This window comes from Balaenoptera musculus, chromosome 1, assembly GCF_009873245.2.
Source record: "Balaenoptera musculus isolate JJ_BM4_2016_0621 chromosome 1, mBalMus1.pri.v3, whole genome shotgun sequence".
NCBI lineage: Eukaryota > Metazoa > Chordata > Mammalia > Artiodactyla > Balaenopteridae > Balaenoptera > Balaenoptera musculus.
The window spans coordinates 26,685,314-26,701,357 of NC_045785.1; the positions used below are offsets into that span (position 1 = coordinate 26,685,314).

Consider the following 16,044-nt stretch of genomic DNA (forward strand, 5'->3'; position numbering starts at 1 on the left):
AATAAAAATATGTATATTGTTGTGTTCAATAAAAAATGTAAAAGATTAAGTCCAAGTAGATATAAAGACTGGCAGGAAATACACTCCACCTTTTCAGTGGTTCTTTCGGGGTGGTTTTTATTTTAATTCTCTATACAATTAATTTGTCTTGCCGCTAAGTTTTCTACAATGAAAGTGCAACATGTTTATCATTAGAAAAACAGGGTGGGTCTCAATATCAACCCACAGGGGAATGCTGTACCACTTGGGGGGGTGTAGACACAGCTTGGGGTGAGGGTAGCCTCTAAAGCTTCCTTCTATGTGGTGTTATCAGAAGCTGACAGCACCAGCATACGACAAAGGTGTGGTCGTACCTTCCTTTGTACCACCTTCACAAAGGTGTGGTTCCACCTGTGGCCACGCCCTGCTCACAGGGCCTCCTCCTTCCTCCTTCCCCTCGACGCCCCTGCCCACCACCCTCACCGTGCTGGCCCAGCCCTGGGTACCTGTGTGGGAGCCCGAGAGGGAGCTGAGGAGCCGGGAGTGCTGGTCGTGGCCGTCATGCACCTCCACCACGTCATTGAGGGCCGTGTAGAAGAAGGCAAACTGTCCGAACACCACTGTGGAGGAGACACGGTGCAGACAGCTCAGGGGAAACACCGGGCGGCCGTGCTGGGGGGAAGCCCTGGAGAGCTGGAGGAGCAGGGAGACCTCAGAGGAGGTTGTCGGTTCATGGGGCTAGCTGCTTGCTGAGCCCTTCCACTGGCTGATTAGACACCGGGCACAGGGATGCGGGGACCTGGGAAGGGTCGGGCCGGCATTCTCCACACAGGTCAAGATGACACTGTGGGCTGCACGAGCAGACAGGCTAACCCTAGTCCTTTCTCAAGTTGCAGTGGCAGCAGCTACTCTAGGAAAAGGAAGAGCTTTCCGTAACTTCCCCTGTGTTCCATGTTGATCTCAGGACCCTGTATTTTCCTTCACTTTTTCTTCAAAGATCCAGCCAGTGAGGGCATCCCCTGGATACAAGATCCCACACATGTAAGAGGAATGAGGGTGCTGAGTAGCAGCCTTCTCCCGAGGAAGGAGCGACTGTCCGTGGAAGAGGCAAACATCTCTACCTCGTTTCCCTCTGGCAAATCCAAGGAAAGAGGCAAAATGACATGTATTGAGCACCTACTCTGTGCTGGGTACCATGTTTGCCATGCATGTCATCTTCTTCAACCCTGACTCTTCCAGATATCAGATTTTATAGACAAAGAAACTGAAGCTCAGAGGTTGAGTTCCCCAAGGCCACTCAACTAGCTCATGGGAGGGGCTGAAAACTGGTGGACCATGACCTTGAGGAGCCCCCTTTCAGACAAGACCTGAGGGCCCTGCCATTTGATGGCCGTCACAGGGTCTTTCCTCAGCTGTCCCGTCTCTGCCAGTCACTGCTGGAGGGGCTGGGGTTAGTGACCCTGCGGGGCCATGGGGGGAACAGCTCCATTTCAGACCCTGGTACGTTCTGCCTGCACTGGTCTCCCATTTGGCTGGGTGCATCTGAGAGCAAGTACCAGGGTAAGTCCTTCTCTATTTTGGCTTAAGCCTTGAGCATGGAGGAAGTCAGATGTGTGTGCATGTGTGTGTGTGTGTGTGTTGAGGCTGGGAGGGACTTAGGCCATGGAGTTGACTGCCTGCGGAAAGAAAGCATTTGCAACGATGAGTATAGTAGTGAGTGGAGTGAGAGATTTTTAGCTCTCAGCTCACAGGCAGAGGAGAAGGAGGGAGAGCCTGTTTTGGTGCCCTGAAAATGGGCACTGAGTGAGGGGTGGTGGCAGGGATATTTCCACACTCTGCCCTACAGAGGTGAACACATGGGCAAGGTTCCTGATTTCACACAGTGTGCATTCTAGTGGGAAGAGACAGTCAAAAGTGAAAAAATAAAAACACTTAAGCAAATAGATAAACAAGATAATTTCAGATAGTGTTAAATTTTAGAGGGAGTGGGAGAAAAGTGATAAGGCAAGGCAGTCCACTTCAGATAGGGGATCAAAGAAAGATCTATGAGGAGAGGGTGTTAAGGCTGAGACACAGGCTGGGGCAAGTATTTCCGACCTGAGGCAAAAATCTGCACCTAAATCCCTGGGCTTAGCATCAGTAAAAAAGAGAAGATGCTTGGGACAGATCACAACCCCTCCTAGAATCAGTTCTCCACATACAGGTTCAAGCTCAGTGAAACTGCCCAGCCTTGGGGCTGGCTGCCTGCAAAGGCGTGAGCTCTTTATTACTGGAGGAATTAAGTACAATATGCAGGCCAGCTATCAAGGATTCGGCTCTGGGTGGCAGGTGGGATTGAACAACCTTTCAGTACTTTTCTAACTGTGATCCTACAGGTCAAAAGCTCCTGCCACATGAATGTGCTGGGGAGCGTGTGCCCACGCACACGAGTGTGCAGGTGCTGGTGTGGGAGTGGTGCCCGATGGCAAGAGCTGTGGGTAAAGATGAGGCTGGGAATTTACAGAGGGCAGAAATCACGTCTCTCTCATCTCTGCAGCTCTGGTTCCCAGCAGAGTGCGAGGTCCCTAGGAGGTGCTTGATAAATGTTTGGTGAATGGTCAGGCCTTGCCCCATGCTCAGTCCATCCTATCTCTTGGGAAAAAGCAGCCAGTTCTCTGCACGCTGCCCCATCTCAGATGGTCAGGATATATAGATGACCTTTACCCCACTAACGCCAACTCTGTTTAGAAACAGTTGTTCCTCTTCCTACAAAGAGGAGATGCAGGGAGAAAGCAGCCCGGCCAGTCACTGATTGCCCAGGTACAACCAGTCCTGTGCCCCTCGGGAACTTCCTGAATCCTCCAGAGCTGCCAGGACTCTTAACCGTCCCACTGCTAACCAGGTGACAAGGCTGGCTTCTTTTTGCCGGGGTCTCTTGGAATCTGGAGGTTTCTCTGCCTTTCCAGGGCACTCACCTGCTCCTCTCTTTTTGTCTTGCTCATCCTACCAATTGCTGCTGGACCAGGCTCCAGCTCACAGACGGAATAGTGGAATGATGGGGCGCCCAGCTCCCTCACCTGTACGTTCAAGTCCAGCTCAGTCCCACTCCTTCCCTTCTTCCTGCCCCTCCGCCACCCTCCCCTGGGTTCCCAGTCGGCCTGGGTCTGCAGCACCTCTATTCAGACCCGGGCTGGGCTAGGGAGCCCCCGGTGCACCCTGCCTTGCCTCTGTCCTGGCTGGTTCCTCCCTAACCACCCCACCCTTGGTTCCAGCAGGTCTCACTGGTCCCTTCCTCCCTTGTGTATCAGGAGCGTACTCTACAGCCCACTGCAGAGCAATGGGACGCAGCTGTCCTCTGAGGGAGACTGCTCGGCCCATTTGCACAATAGGAGTGGATACAATTTGGAGTGGAATTGCAAGGCGTTGGAAAACATAAACAAATATACAAAAAAAATCCATACCGTAGTCCTTGGGCACGGTGACAAAATACAGGCAGATCTGTCCACTGGTGTAGTTCTGGGGGTAGTTAGGGGACAAGACCACTCCATCTGAACCCACATACTGTCCCCCACAGGGGGCTGAAAAAGAAATCAGGTAGAGGTTCAGGTGACCTCATGGGCCTCTCATCAGCTGTCCACCCTCCGTCTGCTCACTCTCAGCCTGACCTTCTGGCCCTGGTGGGGCTGCTCTGAGGTCTGAAGCCACTAATGTAGAGGAGGGGAATTCTGGGGACATGCCCTGCCCTGCCCCGCCCTGCCCAAGGACATCCATCCCTGGCCTGGCATGTGGCCTGAACCGCCCCCCACCACGATGCTATCAAGGGCCCTCCTGGGTGCCGGCCAGTCCTTGCCCTCTAACTAGTGACACTGGCATTGGTCCCTGGAGGCCCAGCCTTGGGGAGCACTTTAGGAAGCTCTTCTGCCTACAGGTGGGACCCGGAGATGGTCTGCTACCCCACGGCTGATGTCTGCACCTGGGCACTTAGTCTCTGCACGACTAAGGAGCAGAGGTTTCCCCAGAACAGCCCGCTGTGAGCAGACAGCTCACGCAACCCAGCCGTGGTCCCAGTCCCACGAGGGGTGGACCTCAGAGCCAGCCTCTCCCACCTGGGAAAGGGGCCTCCTTACTTTTCAACTTAGGTGGCCGCCATGCTCCTGAAGTTCTGGCACTCCATCCGATCCCTTTTGTCAAGACCCCATGGCTAACCGAGCTGCCCTTGGAGTTAGCCCACCCTGCTGGTCTTAGTTTTACACATCTGAACTCTCAGTGATTTCCCCTAGGACTGCGAACAATCTCAGGGTCACTTTTAGATTCCCCTCTCCCTGGCGTGGGCTGCTGGCATGTCTCGGGCCACCGCTGAGGACATCTGTTGGAGTGGGGTGAGGGCACTATGTGATCTGAGAGAGATGACACACAGACGGGGACTGGTACACCTGGGGATTTCCCAGCCCTTCTCATTCACGGCGAACCCAAGGAGCCCTGCTGTGAGGCCCGTGCCCTGCCTGCCCCTTCCCCTAGCCTCCAGCCCCTTCTGCCTCTGATGCCCTAATTCCCTCCACCCCAGCCCTGGGCTCCGCCACCTGTGCACACTGGCTGGGGATGATTCCACACAGGCTTCCCGTCAGGCCCCAGGATGCAGCTCAGCGTGGAGGAGCCGTCCACCTCATAGCCCCCGTGGCAGTAGTAGGTGATGGAGGAGCCCAGCTTCAGGTCGGACCCCACTCGCGTGCCGTTCTTGACGGAACCAGGATCGAAACATGACTCCCGTGGGTTTTCTGGAAAAAAAAACAAACACATATATACACACACAGACACATATACACAGAGAGCTCATAAGTGGCCTAATTCCAGGGCACAGCACCTATGGGGAGACCCTGACTCTGATTAGCCACAGAGCGCATGGGGATTTGGGGCCGATGGGTGTATTCTCTTCAGGTCTGGAAACCTCTCTAAATCTGGTTACAGACTAGGGCTGGAGAATGAAATAATGCCATTTGCAGCAACATGGGTGGACTTAGAGATTTTCATACTAAGTGAAGTAAGTCAGACAGAAAAAGACAAATATCGTATGATATCACTTACATGTGGGATCTTAAAAATGATACAAACAAGCTTATTTACAAAACAGAAACAGACTCACAGACTTTGAAACCAAACTTATGGTTACCAAACGGGAAAGGTTCGGTGGGGGGGATATATTAGGAGTTTGGGATTAACAGATACACACTATTACATGTAAAATAGATCATCTACAAGGACCTACTGTATAGCACAGGGAACTCTACTCAATACTCTGTAATAATCTATATGGGAAAAGAATCTGAAAAAGAATGGATATATGTATATGTATAATTGAATCACTTTGCTGTACACCTGAAACTAACACAACATTGTAGATCAACTCTACTCCAATACAAAATAAAAATTAAATTAAAAATTAAAAAAAGAAAGAAACTAGGGCTGGAAGTCATTTTGGAGAGTGAAATCTCCCTTCTTCTCCCCACATTCTTGCCCTGACCCACAAAGGAGGGAGTTGCGGCTACAGCTCTGAGGCCGTCTCTCACCCCTGATTCGCTCCTCCCGCCGGGGAGGCACGCGCTGCTCTGGCTGGTGGGAGCTGACAGTCCTAGGATCGTGTCTCAGTCGTGACCGGGTCACTGTGGTGAAGGTCAGGGCTTAGGCACATCCCACCTTTTTTTTTTTTAAATTAATTAATTAATTTATTTATGGCTGTGTTGGGTCTTCGTTTCTGTGCGAGGGCTTTCTCCAGTTGCGGCAAGCGGGGGCCACTCTTCATCGCCGTGTGCGGGCCTCTCACTATCGCGGCCTCTCTTGTTGTGGAGCACAGGCTCCAGACGCGCAGGCTCAGTAGTTGTGGCTCACGGGCCTAGTTGCTCCGCGGCATGTGGGATCTTCCCAGACCAGGGCTCGAACCCGTGTCCCCTGCATTGGCAGGCAGACTCTCAACAGCTGCGCCACCAGGGAAGCCCCGGTCCACCTTTACTCAGCTTTGACCCTGCACACTCAACATGGCGGCCTCCTGGTTTTCTGTCTGTGTGGGAGGCAGGGCCGCTTTTGGAGATGCTTTCTCTTCTCTTTCTTTTGCTGACAGCTGTGTTGCTGGCTGGGTAGGTAGGTGGCGCTGATACCAGCTTTGCAGGCTGTTATATCCATACCTTGCAGGCACTTCTGAGTGGATGGGTACCGATATTTAGATTTAGGAAGAAAGTAGGAAACCCCATTTTAGCCTCCGGGATGCGTCCAGGTCTCCAATGCAGTTTTCCAGGGCTTTGCATTGGGGTACTGAGTGTTTGCCAGCTTATTAAAACAGCAGTATTTTTCCGTTTGACTACTGATGCTTGTATGTCTTCCCAAACAGGCATACCACGGCTGCACCTACGCTGCATCCACTCTGTCCCTGGGCACTGGACAACAGTGAACTTGATGCTGCCTGAGCCACTGAGAGTATCAGCTGGGGCTGCAAGTCGCTGGAGAAGGACACTCACTGCACAGCCTCCCTCCCCAGCAGCTGGAAATCCCGAACAGCTCTTGGGAGCCAGTGTTCACTTCCATCCACTGCTGCCTTTCCTCATATTCCTTGTTCCCGAACTACTGATGGTCAAGAGGCCTGTCGTCAGGGCTGGGCAGTGTCAGGAGAATGCAACAGAGTATCAGGATACCATCGAAACCCTGGAGGCTACACTGCGGAAGGGTCTAGAGATGGGGATTCACAAAGAGGTGCCGACAGCCCTTGCAGAAGGAACCAGAAATTCAAAGAGCAGATTTAAGGAGGAAAGACCCAGAACAGAAGGGATCAGAGTTCAGAGATGAATAGGTCAGGAGGAATTTTGCTGAGGTCTGTCCTTGTCACCTGGGTACCTTTAAGCTGCGTGTATAGGAGGCAGTCATAGTCTTGAGGGTGTTGCTCAGCTGCCGATCGGCCCATTGACTGATGGGATGGGACTCTGAGTCTGTGATTCAGTCAAGTCTAGACACCTGCATCTGTGCCCTGATGGTGGGATGGCCCTGCTCGTTGTCTTTGCCTAGAGCTTATTTAGGATGGAGCAGTCCTGGATACGTTACTAAATTTAAACTCAAGTGGGACCCAGAACATGGCTCCTCACCTAACAGAGGACCCCTCAGTGGTTTCCTCATGTGCCCTGTGATGTATCACCTTGTCCCACACGTCAAATCTGTCCTCCCCCAAAGCTTAGTGGCTCTGGCCAGAATGCAACTGACCATTGGGTGGCCCATTTGTGAATTCCAGAGATACAGGGAACTGTCACCAGGTCTTCTATTTCATCTGTCTTTTTTATAAATTCAGAGTGGGTCAAATCTTATTTGAAGTTCAGAAAAATTAAGTAACTTGGAACCAAGTTCACATAGCTCATAAGAGGCAGAACAAGCTGAGGCACTCAATATCCATCCCCCCACTTCATCCTTATAATGGAACCCAGGTTTTATCCAGTGTATCAAGGCACCAGCTAAGATATATACCTTCCAGCCTTCCAGGCAGCTAGATCTGGCCAAAGAGAAGTAAACACAGTCAGGTCAGGTCATTGCTTTCCGTCTCACTTAGAGTAAAAGCCAAAATCCTTACAAGTCTACAGGGCCCTGTACCTTCTGCCCCAGTCCTCTCCTCTATGACCTTGATTCCTAGTGTCCCTTTGCTAACTTTGCTCCAATCACATTGACCTCTGTGTACAGAACATTTCCCCATCCACACGGCTCCCCCGTTACCTCTTTTAGGACTTAGCTCAATGACACTTCCCTGATCAGCTCTTTAAAACTGTGATGTTCCTCTCCCAAACACTCCCCATCACCCTTCTCTGTTTTATTTCTCGGCACTGCGGTCAATATTATCTCATGCACCATATAGTTACCTTATTTTCTCTATCTCCCTCCACTAGAATGTAGGTTCCACGAAGGCAGTTTTCCAGTATTGTTCATTGCTGTGGTCCGGTGCCTGGCATATGATTGGCACTCAATAAATATTTCTTAAATGGATACGTGTGGGACTTCTAGAAAGGCTGCTTAAGGGAAGGTGACTCAGGTGAGAGAATGCTCAATGACCCTTCCTTCTTTCCTCCCTTCCTCCTTCCCACAGTTTGGAACTCAGACATGATGGCTGGACCTCCAGTCACCACCTTGGATGCTGAGATAACCCTGGGGATGGGAACCACGCAGCAGGGTAGAGCAGAAAAACAAGAGGAGCCTAGGTGGAACCACCTCAACAGCCCTGGATGACAATATCCAGATTTCTTTTACAGGAAGAAGAATAGACTTCCACCTCATATAAACAACTGTGCTTTTGGGTACCTGGCACACTAGTGTACCCAGCTGGGTATGACTGTCCCGAACTTTACACTGTGTCAGAAAGTCCTTTCCTCCCTTCTCTGTGTGGCAAACTCCTACACTTTTCAGCGCCATCCTCTCCTGAGCAAGTGTCCTGAACGTTGCCTTCTCTCTGGCAGAATTCCATTTCTCTTTTTTTGATTATCTTGGTAGGTTGTCTAAGGGTATTTCTTTCTAGTGGGTTCTGAACTCCTAGAGGACAGAAATCAATCATCTATTCTTCTCATAACCCTGGCAACTAGCACAGAACTTGGCACTAGGGCTCTATCTGGCACATAATAGGGGCTTAATAAATGGATGCTGAGTTGATTGGCTGAACAACTCTGGGCTTAGAAAATCAACAACCACGTCAGTGATCCAACTACAGCTTCTATTCTACCCTTGCTCACATGTCAGAGCAAGAAGAGTTCATCATTCCAAGCATTATCACATTAATAATAACGACAAGGCTAATGATAATGATGATAGCCCCTTACACAGGACTATCACTTCATAATTTTCAAAGCAATTTCCAATCTGTTCTCTTATTTGTGTCTCACAATAGCCTTTGAAGCAGGCAGGGCCAGGTACACTTCTGTTCCGGTTATAGATGAGGAATGTGGTGATCAGAGAGGCTAAATGAGTTTTCCAAGCCATTCAACTATTAAGAGGTAGAATTAAAACCAAAATCAGGTCTTCAGGCTGCCAAACCAGAGCTCAGCTGTGAATGATAAAACGAAATGACTAAAACAGTATGATGATAATAATAAATAAACCCCAAGCCCTCCAAAATGGGAAAATAAAAAGAACCAGATTCTTTTTGTCCTAATAGATAAGGCCCATTTCCAAACACCATAACAGCAAAATACTGAAAATAACAACCCAGACAGTAAGGAACTTGTTAAAAAGGTTGGATTAAAGCCATCCACTGAAATATAAGCAACCTTTGAAAAGAATAGCAAATGTCTTTGGCTACTAATATGGAAAGATGCCCAAGATCTATTGCTGGGCAAAACCCAAAACAAAGCAAAAAAAAAAAAAAAGCCAACCCATGTTACAGATTAGTATATATGGTGTGATCCCCATTCATATAGAACAGGGATCTGCAAACTACAGTCCACTGACTCACTGCCTGTTTTTGTAAATAAAGTGTTACTGGAACACAACCATACCCGTGTGTTTACATATCATCCATGGCTGTTTTAGCATTACAACAGCAGAATTGAAGCCAACACAGACCATCTGGTCTGCTAAGCCCAAAATATTTACTCTCTGGCCCTTTACAGAAAAAGTTTGCCAACCTCTGGTATAGAATGTACGTTATTTATATGTATATAAATCATCTGGAATGAGATAACAAACCATTAATACTGGTACTTCAGGGGATGGTAGTATGGGGAGATGTTAAGTTTTTAGAGCACATCTTATATGCTTCTGTATTATTTGAATTTTTCCAACAAACATGTGTTACTTTGAAATAAGCATAAATGAAGAGATCTTGAGTTTAGAAAGACAGACCATGGGAGAGCTGGGTGGTGGGAGTAGTCATGGCAGGGGCAGATGTGGAAAGCCGGTGGTAATTCCTAGGCCTACAGTGTTACTTCCAAGGGCTTGAAAGAGAAAATAGGTACTTTTTAGTACCTTTCAGTAAAAGTTGACTCATCTTGGCCTTTCCTGAGTTATTTCAGATTCTCTAACACTTGATTTGAACTCTTCATCCCTCTGTCTGAAACCCTCCCCACTCTTGCCCTTACACAGGGGGCTTCTTCTCAACCTTTAGGTCTCTGTTCACGTGTTACCTGCTTGGCGAGGCCTTCGCCATTCTGAAGTGGGCTCCCCATTTCTCTTTCTTAGGATAGGTTGTTCTTTCCTAACTTATGCTTCTCGCTTCTTGTTCGTCTCCTTATTTACTGTCTGTTTCCCTCACTCACCTTTACATTCCCCTCGGGTGGGGACCCTGACACTTTTGTTCACCTCTGTGTCCTCTGCATCCAACACAGGGCATGGCATGAAGTAGGAGCTTAATAAGCATTTGTTGAATGAAGGAATGGTTACTAGACACGTGTATGGATGTCCTAGCCTGTCCCTCCCTCCCCAAGACGAGGCTACCACACCTGCTGCAAGGTAAGAATAAAGGTCCCTCCCACCCATCCTATTGGTTTCTCTGGCCTGAAAAAAGACACTAAACCTCCCTGGGACTCATTTTTAATAACTGTGTTCAAAAGACAGGATCCTCCTCCTTCCCTTTGCATCCTTCTAGCAGAGGGTAAAACTACCCAGGAGGCTGCATTCAGATGAGAAGTGTGCCAGAGCATGGTGTAATAGAAATCCACAGTTGACATGACTGCATTCAGAATCATCTCTTAGAAGGCCCGCCCAGAGAAGACTAACACAGCACAGTCACCTTCCAGGAGCAACGGAACAGAGACATCTACAAATCCACCCCACCCACCCATCTTTGCCTTATAATCAGGTGGGCTTCCAACATCCCATTTGTAGTAGAAATGCCTGTCAGCCTAGGATGTGAACTCCATGGAGGCCGGGACTTTGTTTTGTTCCCTGCTCTGTTCTTAGCCCCTATAACAGTGTCTGGCACATAGTAGGTGCTCAATAAATATTATTGAGTGAACAAAGGAATCAAAATGCCTGATCTGCCTTTGCCCCTTACGCAAAAGCCGAATCCACCTAATGACACCACTCAGTGGATACCTGACTTAAGCTTGTCAATCTGATGGTCCTTTGGGATTTGGAGTTGGGCTACAAACTGGGAAGTGATTCAAAGCCAAGAGTGAGGCAGCCCTACTGTCCTAGGAGAATGCAGAAGCAATGAAAATTGACCTGCAGAGAAAGGTGAATGTAGCATGTACTCAGAAAGGAGCAGGGAGGAGACGGAGTGGCCCTGGAGATGGAGGAAGGTGATTTCAACCTCCGATTTTCCCATCCTGATTGTAATCCCCTTGGGAGGTCATGCTTCCTGTCCTTGGGCTCTTGTATTCTAAAAATGTATTCCCTTTCGGTGTTAAGTGAGAGTGAGTGTTTATCATCTGTATTGTTAAAATACAGAATGCTCTTTAGCTTAAATCAGTTTGGCTGTTAGTTGTTTTCTTATAATAAAGTCTTCTTTTTGTCTCAAGTTGGTTTAAGTGTTTCTGTTTTTCACATTTTTTTATAATAAATTACTCCTTTTGCTGCTTAAGTTGGTCTGAGTGAGTTTCTCGATATGAACTAAATGATCCCTCACTAAGATGGGATGAAACTGTTTCTGCTTCCCCCTTGGGAAGCTGGTGGGAAATGGGGAAAGGCTCCTGGTCTGTTCACCTTGGGTCAAAGGAGGAGTTGACCTGGGTCAGAGAGTGGTTTTCACTGGGCTAAGCCCAGCTGAGTCTGGCAACACCTCTCCAAGTGGGTCCTCAAACACCTCCCAGAGCAGAACCCTTGAAGCCACAGCTCCTAGGAGACCCAGATCCTCAGCATTAGTGGAGCCCTGGATCTCTCTGCCTTTGGACAGAAGATGGCTTCTAGATAGAGGAGGTCAATTCTTCTTTTCCTAAGAACCCACACCTGCCTCAGTGTGCAAGTCCTCCGTGGGCTACCATCTCAATCCAGGGTGTTCTATGGACTCGCAGGGAGTAGAGTGTCTAAATTCTTTGCCATGGATTGGAAAAGTATACAGGACACACATACACACACATCACGAATATTCATATATTTCCCACACTCATATATATATATATATATATATATATATATATATATATATATATATATATATATACACACGTATATATATAAACCCACACACTCATATATATATGTGTGTACAAAACATCATATTCATACTTTATATCTTCAATAAACAGAAAAGAAAATGTACTTCATTCTACTGGGCTAGCCCCATGAAGAGAGGTTTTCCCTTCCAAACAAGGGCAGAACGAATGAAATATCCATCACCCAGGAGAAAAAGGCAAAGGAATGGAAGAAGTTGGATCAAAGTATGTGACAACTACCTACTGGCATGGGGCACGGTGCTAGGTGCTGTGCCTATTGACCAGCCCTCACAACAACGCCTTCAATATGGTGTCACCGTCCCTCTTTGACAGACAAGGAAGTGATGTCAGAGAAGTTAAGTAACTTGTTTAAGGCCATATAGGTGATAAGTGATGGCAGTTTCCCCTATACAGATGTTGAACATGGGGGAATATCGTCTACTTCTTGGGATCCAGTAGCAGAGTAGACCCACTCCAGGAATCCAGGGATCCTGGGATATGGAGAAGGAGACCATGGGGTAAGACAGGGTGTCCCTGGGCTCCATCAAATGGGCTACCTGACCAGAGGCTAGGGACATAGTAGAGGGATCACCCATGTTAGGAGGTGTGTCATCTGAGAAGGAAGGAAGGAATGAGGGCAGCTCCAGTTCTCACCAGGTACCTCCCACCCCAAGCAGACACATTTATTTGGCACTTGTACCACAGATCCTCATAAGGTGGTAGAGGGTGCATGGGTGGGTTTTGCCTCCCCCATCCCCTCTCCCCAGTAATTGGCCTCCTTCAGCTGCTTGCCTGGTTCAGATGGCAGCCCGGAAGGCTTTATTCTCTGGAGCTGTGTGTTGGATCTGAGGACCCCTCTAGATATGGTCTTGGGCCAACAGCTGAACGTGGAAGGGGTTTCTTTGGGAAAGAGGACCTAGAAGTGTAGCTCTAGCACATGGATTCATGGCGAAGACTTGGGGGAGAGGTGGCCACAGCCAGTTTGCCAGGAACAAGGTGACCAGGGAGGAAGCTGAGGGAGTTTCTGTCCAGTGGCCCCTGTAACCAGGGATGACGAAATGCAGTCCTCTTGTAAGAGGCTGGAAGTGGTGACATCTGGGGTAAAATTTTAGAATCTCTGTGATGTAGAAGACCCAGGTGGGACGAGTCAGGTGTGGCTCTGGTCATTGCTAAGGCCTGGCTGGGGTTAAAGGATATCGCTTGTGGTGGCTCCAAGTGCCATGTTTGTGTGACTTCTGGCTGTGCTCAGCCACTTGAGTGTGCATTTAATAAAAGATGCAGTTGTGCAAGGTTTATGCATTGGAAGGATCGGGGGGGCAGGAAAATTGAGGGGACTGATGAGAGTGTGATTAAAGAGATGAATAATAATAAAATGGTGATGATGATACGGCAGTGGGGATGGTGGTGGGCGGAGCCATGGGGCTCCCAGGCTGAGTCTGAATCATGCCTTCGGTTAGAATTCCACAACTTGTGACTGTGTTTGTTCTGACATCAGCGTGTGGAGATTGAGTACAGGAGGTTTATCGAATGGCAGGTGTCTGGAGGAAGAGAGGATGGCAAAGTATCCACTTCCCAGGCCAGCCCCATGAGAAAAGATGACCACAGGCAAAACATTCTCTAACTTGCACACCAAGCATCTTCTAGAACTGTATCTGACACACAGCAAGCGATGGAGAGTTATGAGGATTTCGGTGAGTTGATGGATGTGAACTGCTCAGGACAGTGATGGCAGTTGGCAGGCGCTAAGTTAACTACCATTATGATTGGGATTGTTTGTGAGCTCGTGTGAGATATTCCCAGGAGTTGCCACAAATATTTAATTAAGGGACACTTTAAAAGGTTGCTGAGGTCCCACATTATGCAAGTGGGGGACATGAGCCAGGAGCTTTTTAATTTTAACTGGTACTGTGACCCCCATTTGTACACACAGGCTGATGAGGCCTGGGTGAACTTGGGTTACAGTAGCAATAATAAAGTTGATCATCTCAACAGGATCTACAGAGTGTTTAGTCCATATCGGGCATTATCCTCACACATTTCATTTATATGTATAAAATATCTTCTGCAATATAACTATTATTACCACCATTTTATAGATGGAGAAATGGGTTCCAAGAGATAATAATTTGCCGAGCTCACAAATCAAGCAAAAAATGGAGCTAGGATTTGGATAACGGGGCCTGGGCTCATTAGAGAAGAAGAAATGGTCAAAAAGAGAATAGCAGAGGAGAAGAAAGTGGAGCGCTCGAGAGCCTGGAATACTCCTGCTGCTGCTACCATGTGAACATACAAAATGTTTGGAAGGCGCCAGAGCCCAGACCAAGGGCTTTAATGCACGGACTCATCAATTATGCTTCTGTGCTGTAGGAATTATTCGACCATTATTTTACAGGTGAAGAGATGGAGTTCCGGAGAGGTTAAATAACTTGCTCAAGGCCACACAGCAAACATGAGCCATGCACCCAGTTGATCTGTCAATACTCTTGACTGGGCAGGGACCAAGACCTGTTTTCGTAAGCAAATTTTTATTAAAACACAGCCATGCCCATTGCTTTCTGTTCAGTCTTTGGCTGCTTTCATGCTACAAGGGCAGTGCTGAGTAACCGAGATAGACTGCGTGGCTCACAAGCCTGAACTATTTACTGTCTGGCCCTTTAAGAAAAAATTTGCCCCCCCCCCACCCCGCTCTTGACCCTCACACTGTTCAGCTTGCCTTCATTAATCTAAAAGTGGAATGAGAATAAAAGGATGGGATAGCTGGAGGGATGAGAATATGTGATCAGGAAGTATCAGAAAGCGTCCAGTCTATGACAAGGAGCTAGAGGATAGCCGAGGAATGGCCTTGGGACAAAGGTCCAGGCACTGTGACCCCAGGAGCTGGATGCGCTGTCCACATGGGTGCTGAAGTTACCCAGGAGGGTGGGACACTTTGGGGTAGAGAGGAGGACTGAGCCTCATATCAGACCCCGCAGCAAATGCAGGGGCGTGGCAATGAAGATGTCAGCTGATGGCATGGGCTGAGGTTATGAGACTCAAGAAGACCTAGGCATGATCCTCATAGAACAAGGAGCGAAGGGGAGTAGCGACGTGGAAACAGAAACGAGGTGCAAGAGGAACATGAGGCCCCTTTGCTCCCAGGCCTGGGGCACCTGGGTGTGAGGGACTAAGCCACCCAGAGGGCCACAGAGAGGCAGGGGCTCTGCAGGTGGCAGCGGGCTCCTCGTGATCCCGTCCAGCGCTCTACTCGCCACACTACACCTTCCCCATCCCTGGCCAGGTGTGGCCAGCCCTGCTCTCGGTCACCTCTGCTCCCAGGGCCCTCACCTGTGTAGTCGATGACGAAGCCGGCGTTGCTCACCGACGCATCGCTGCGGAAGGCGAGGAAGAGGCTATTGCTGCTGCTCTCGATGCGGCCCGGGAGCTGGGAGCCGTAGAAGCTTCCTATGAGGGGGCTGAGCGAGTCCCGTCCGTCGTAGATATGGAGGAAGTCGTAGCCAGGCTCCAAGTTAAAGCTGGGGAACAAAAACATCCCGCCCCCATCCCGCTAAGGTCAAATAAAGACGGCACTGGCCTCGGGTTCGACCGAAGGACAGGGCCTCCATCCCACCAGCGCCCAACCCAAGACCTACTGGTGGGGAGGGGGAGGGTGAAGCCCCCATGACCTCCCAATAGGGAGAGAAGATGGATAAGGCAGGCTTGGGCGGAGGAACCAGATTCTAGTATCGGTGTCCAGAAAGCTGGAGTTGAAAACCTATTTTAGCTGGAGCTAAAATATTCTTAAAAATTGAAATATATTTGACATGGCACATAAATTTGAGGCATACAACATGTTGATTGGATACATTTGTCCATTGTTATATGATTGCCATTGTAGCAATAATTAGCACCTCTGACACATCCCATAATTATCGTTTCTTTTTAGTGGTTGGAATAATTAAGATCTAGCCTATTAGCAAGTTTGATGATGATAACACAATATTGTTGT

At 48.8% G+C, this 16,044-nt stretch overlaps 1 protein-coding gene across 1 annotated transcript in view; it reads right to left on the reverse strand.

Annotated features, from left to right (window-relative positions):
- The window catches only part of CSMD2 (CUB and Sushi multiple domains 2), a 653,956-nt gene that overhangs the window by 137,378 nt on the left and 500,534 nt on the right, over positions 1-16,044 (reverse strand). Inside the window, exons 29-32 of the mRNA XM_036829393.1 lie at positions 15,384-15,571; positions 4,539-4,733; positions 3,420-3,536; positions 486-599 (exon numbers count right to left, since the gene is read on the reverse strand). Coding sequence (XP_036685288.1) covers positions 486-599; positions 3,420-3,536; positions 4,539-4,733; positions 15,384-15,571 — 614 coding nt within the window. The remainder of the gene's footprint in view (positions 1-485; positions 600-3,419; positions 3,537-4,538; positions 4,734-15,383; positions 15,572-16,044) is intronic.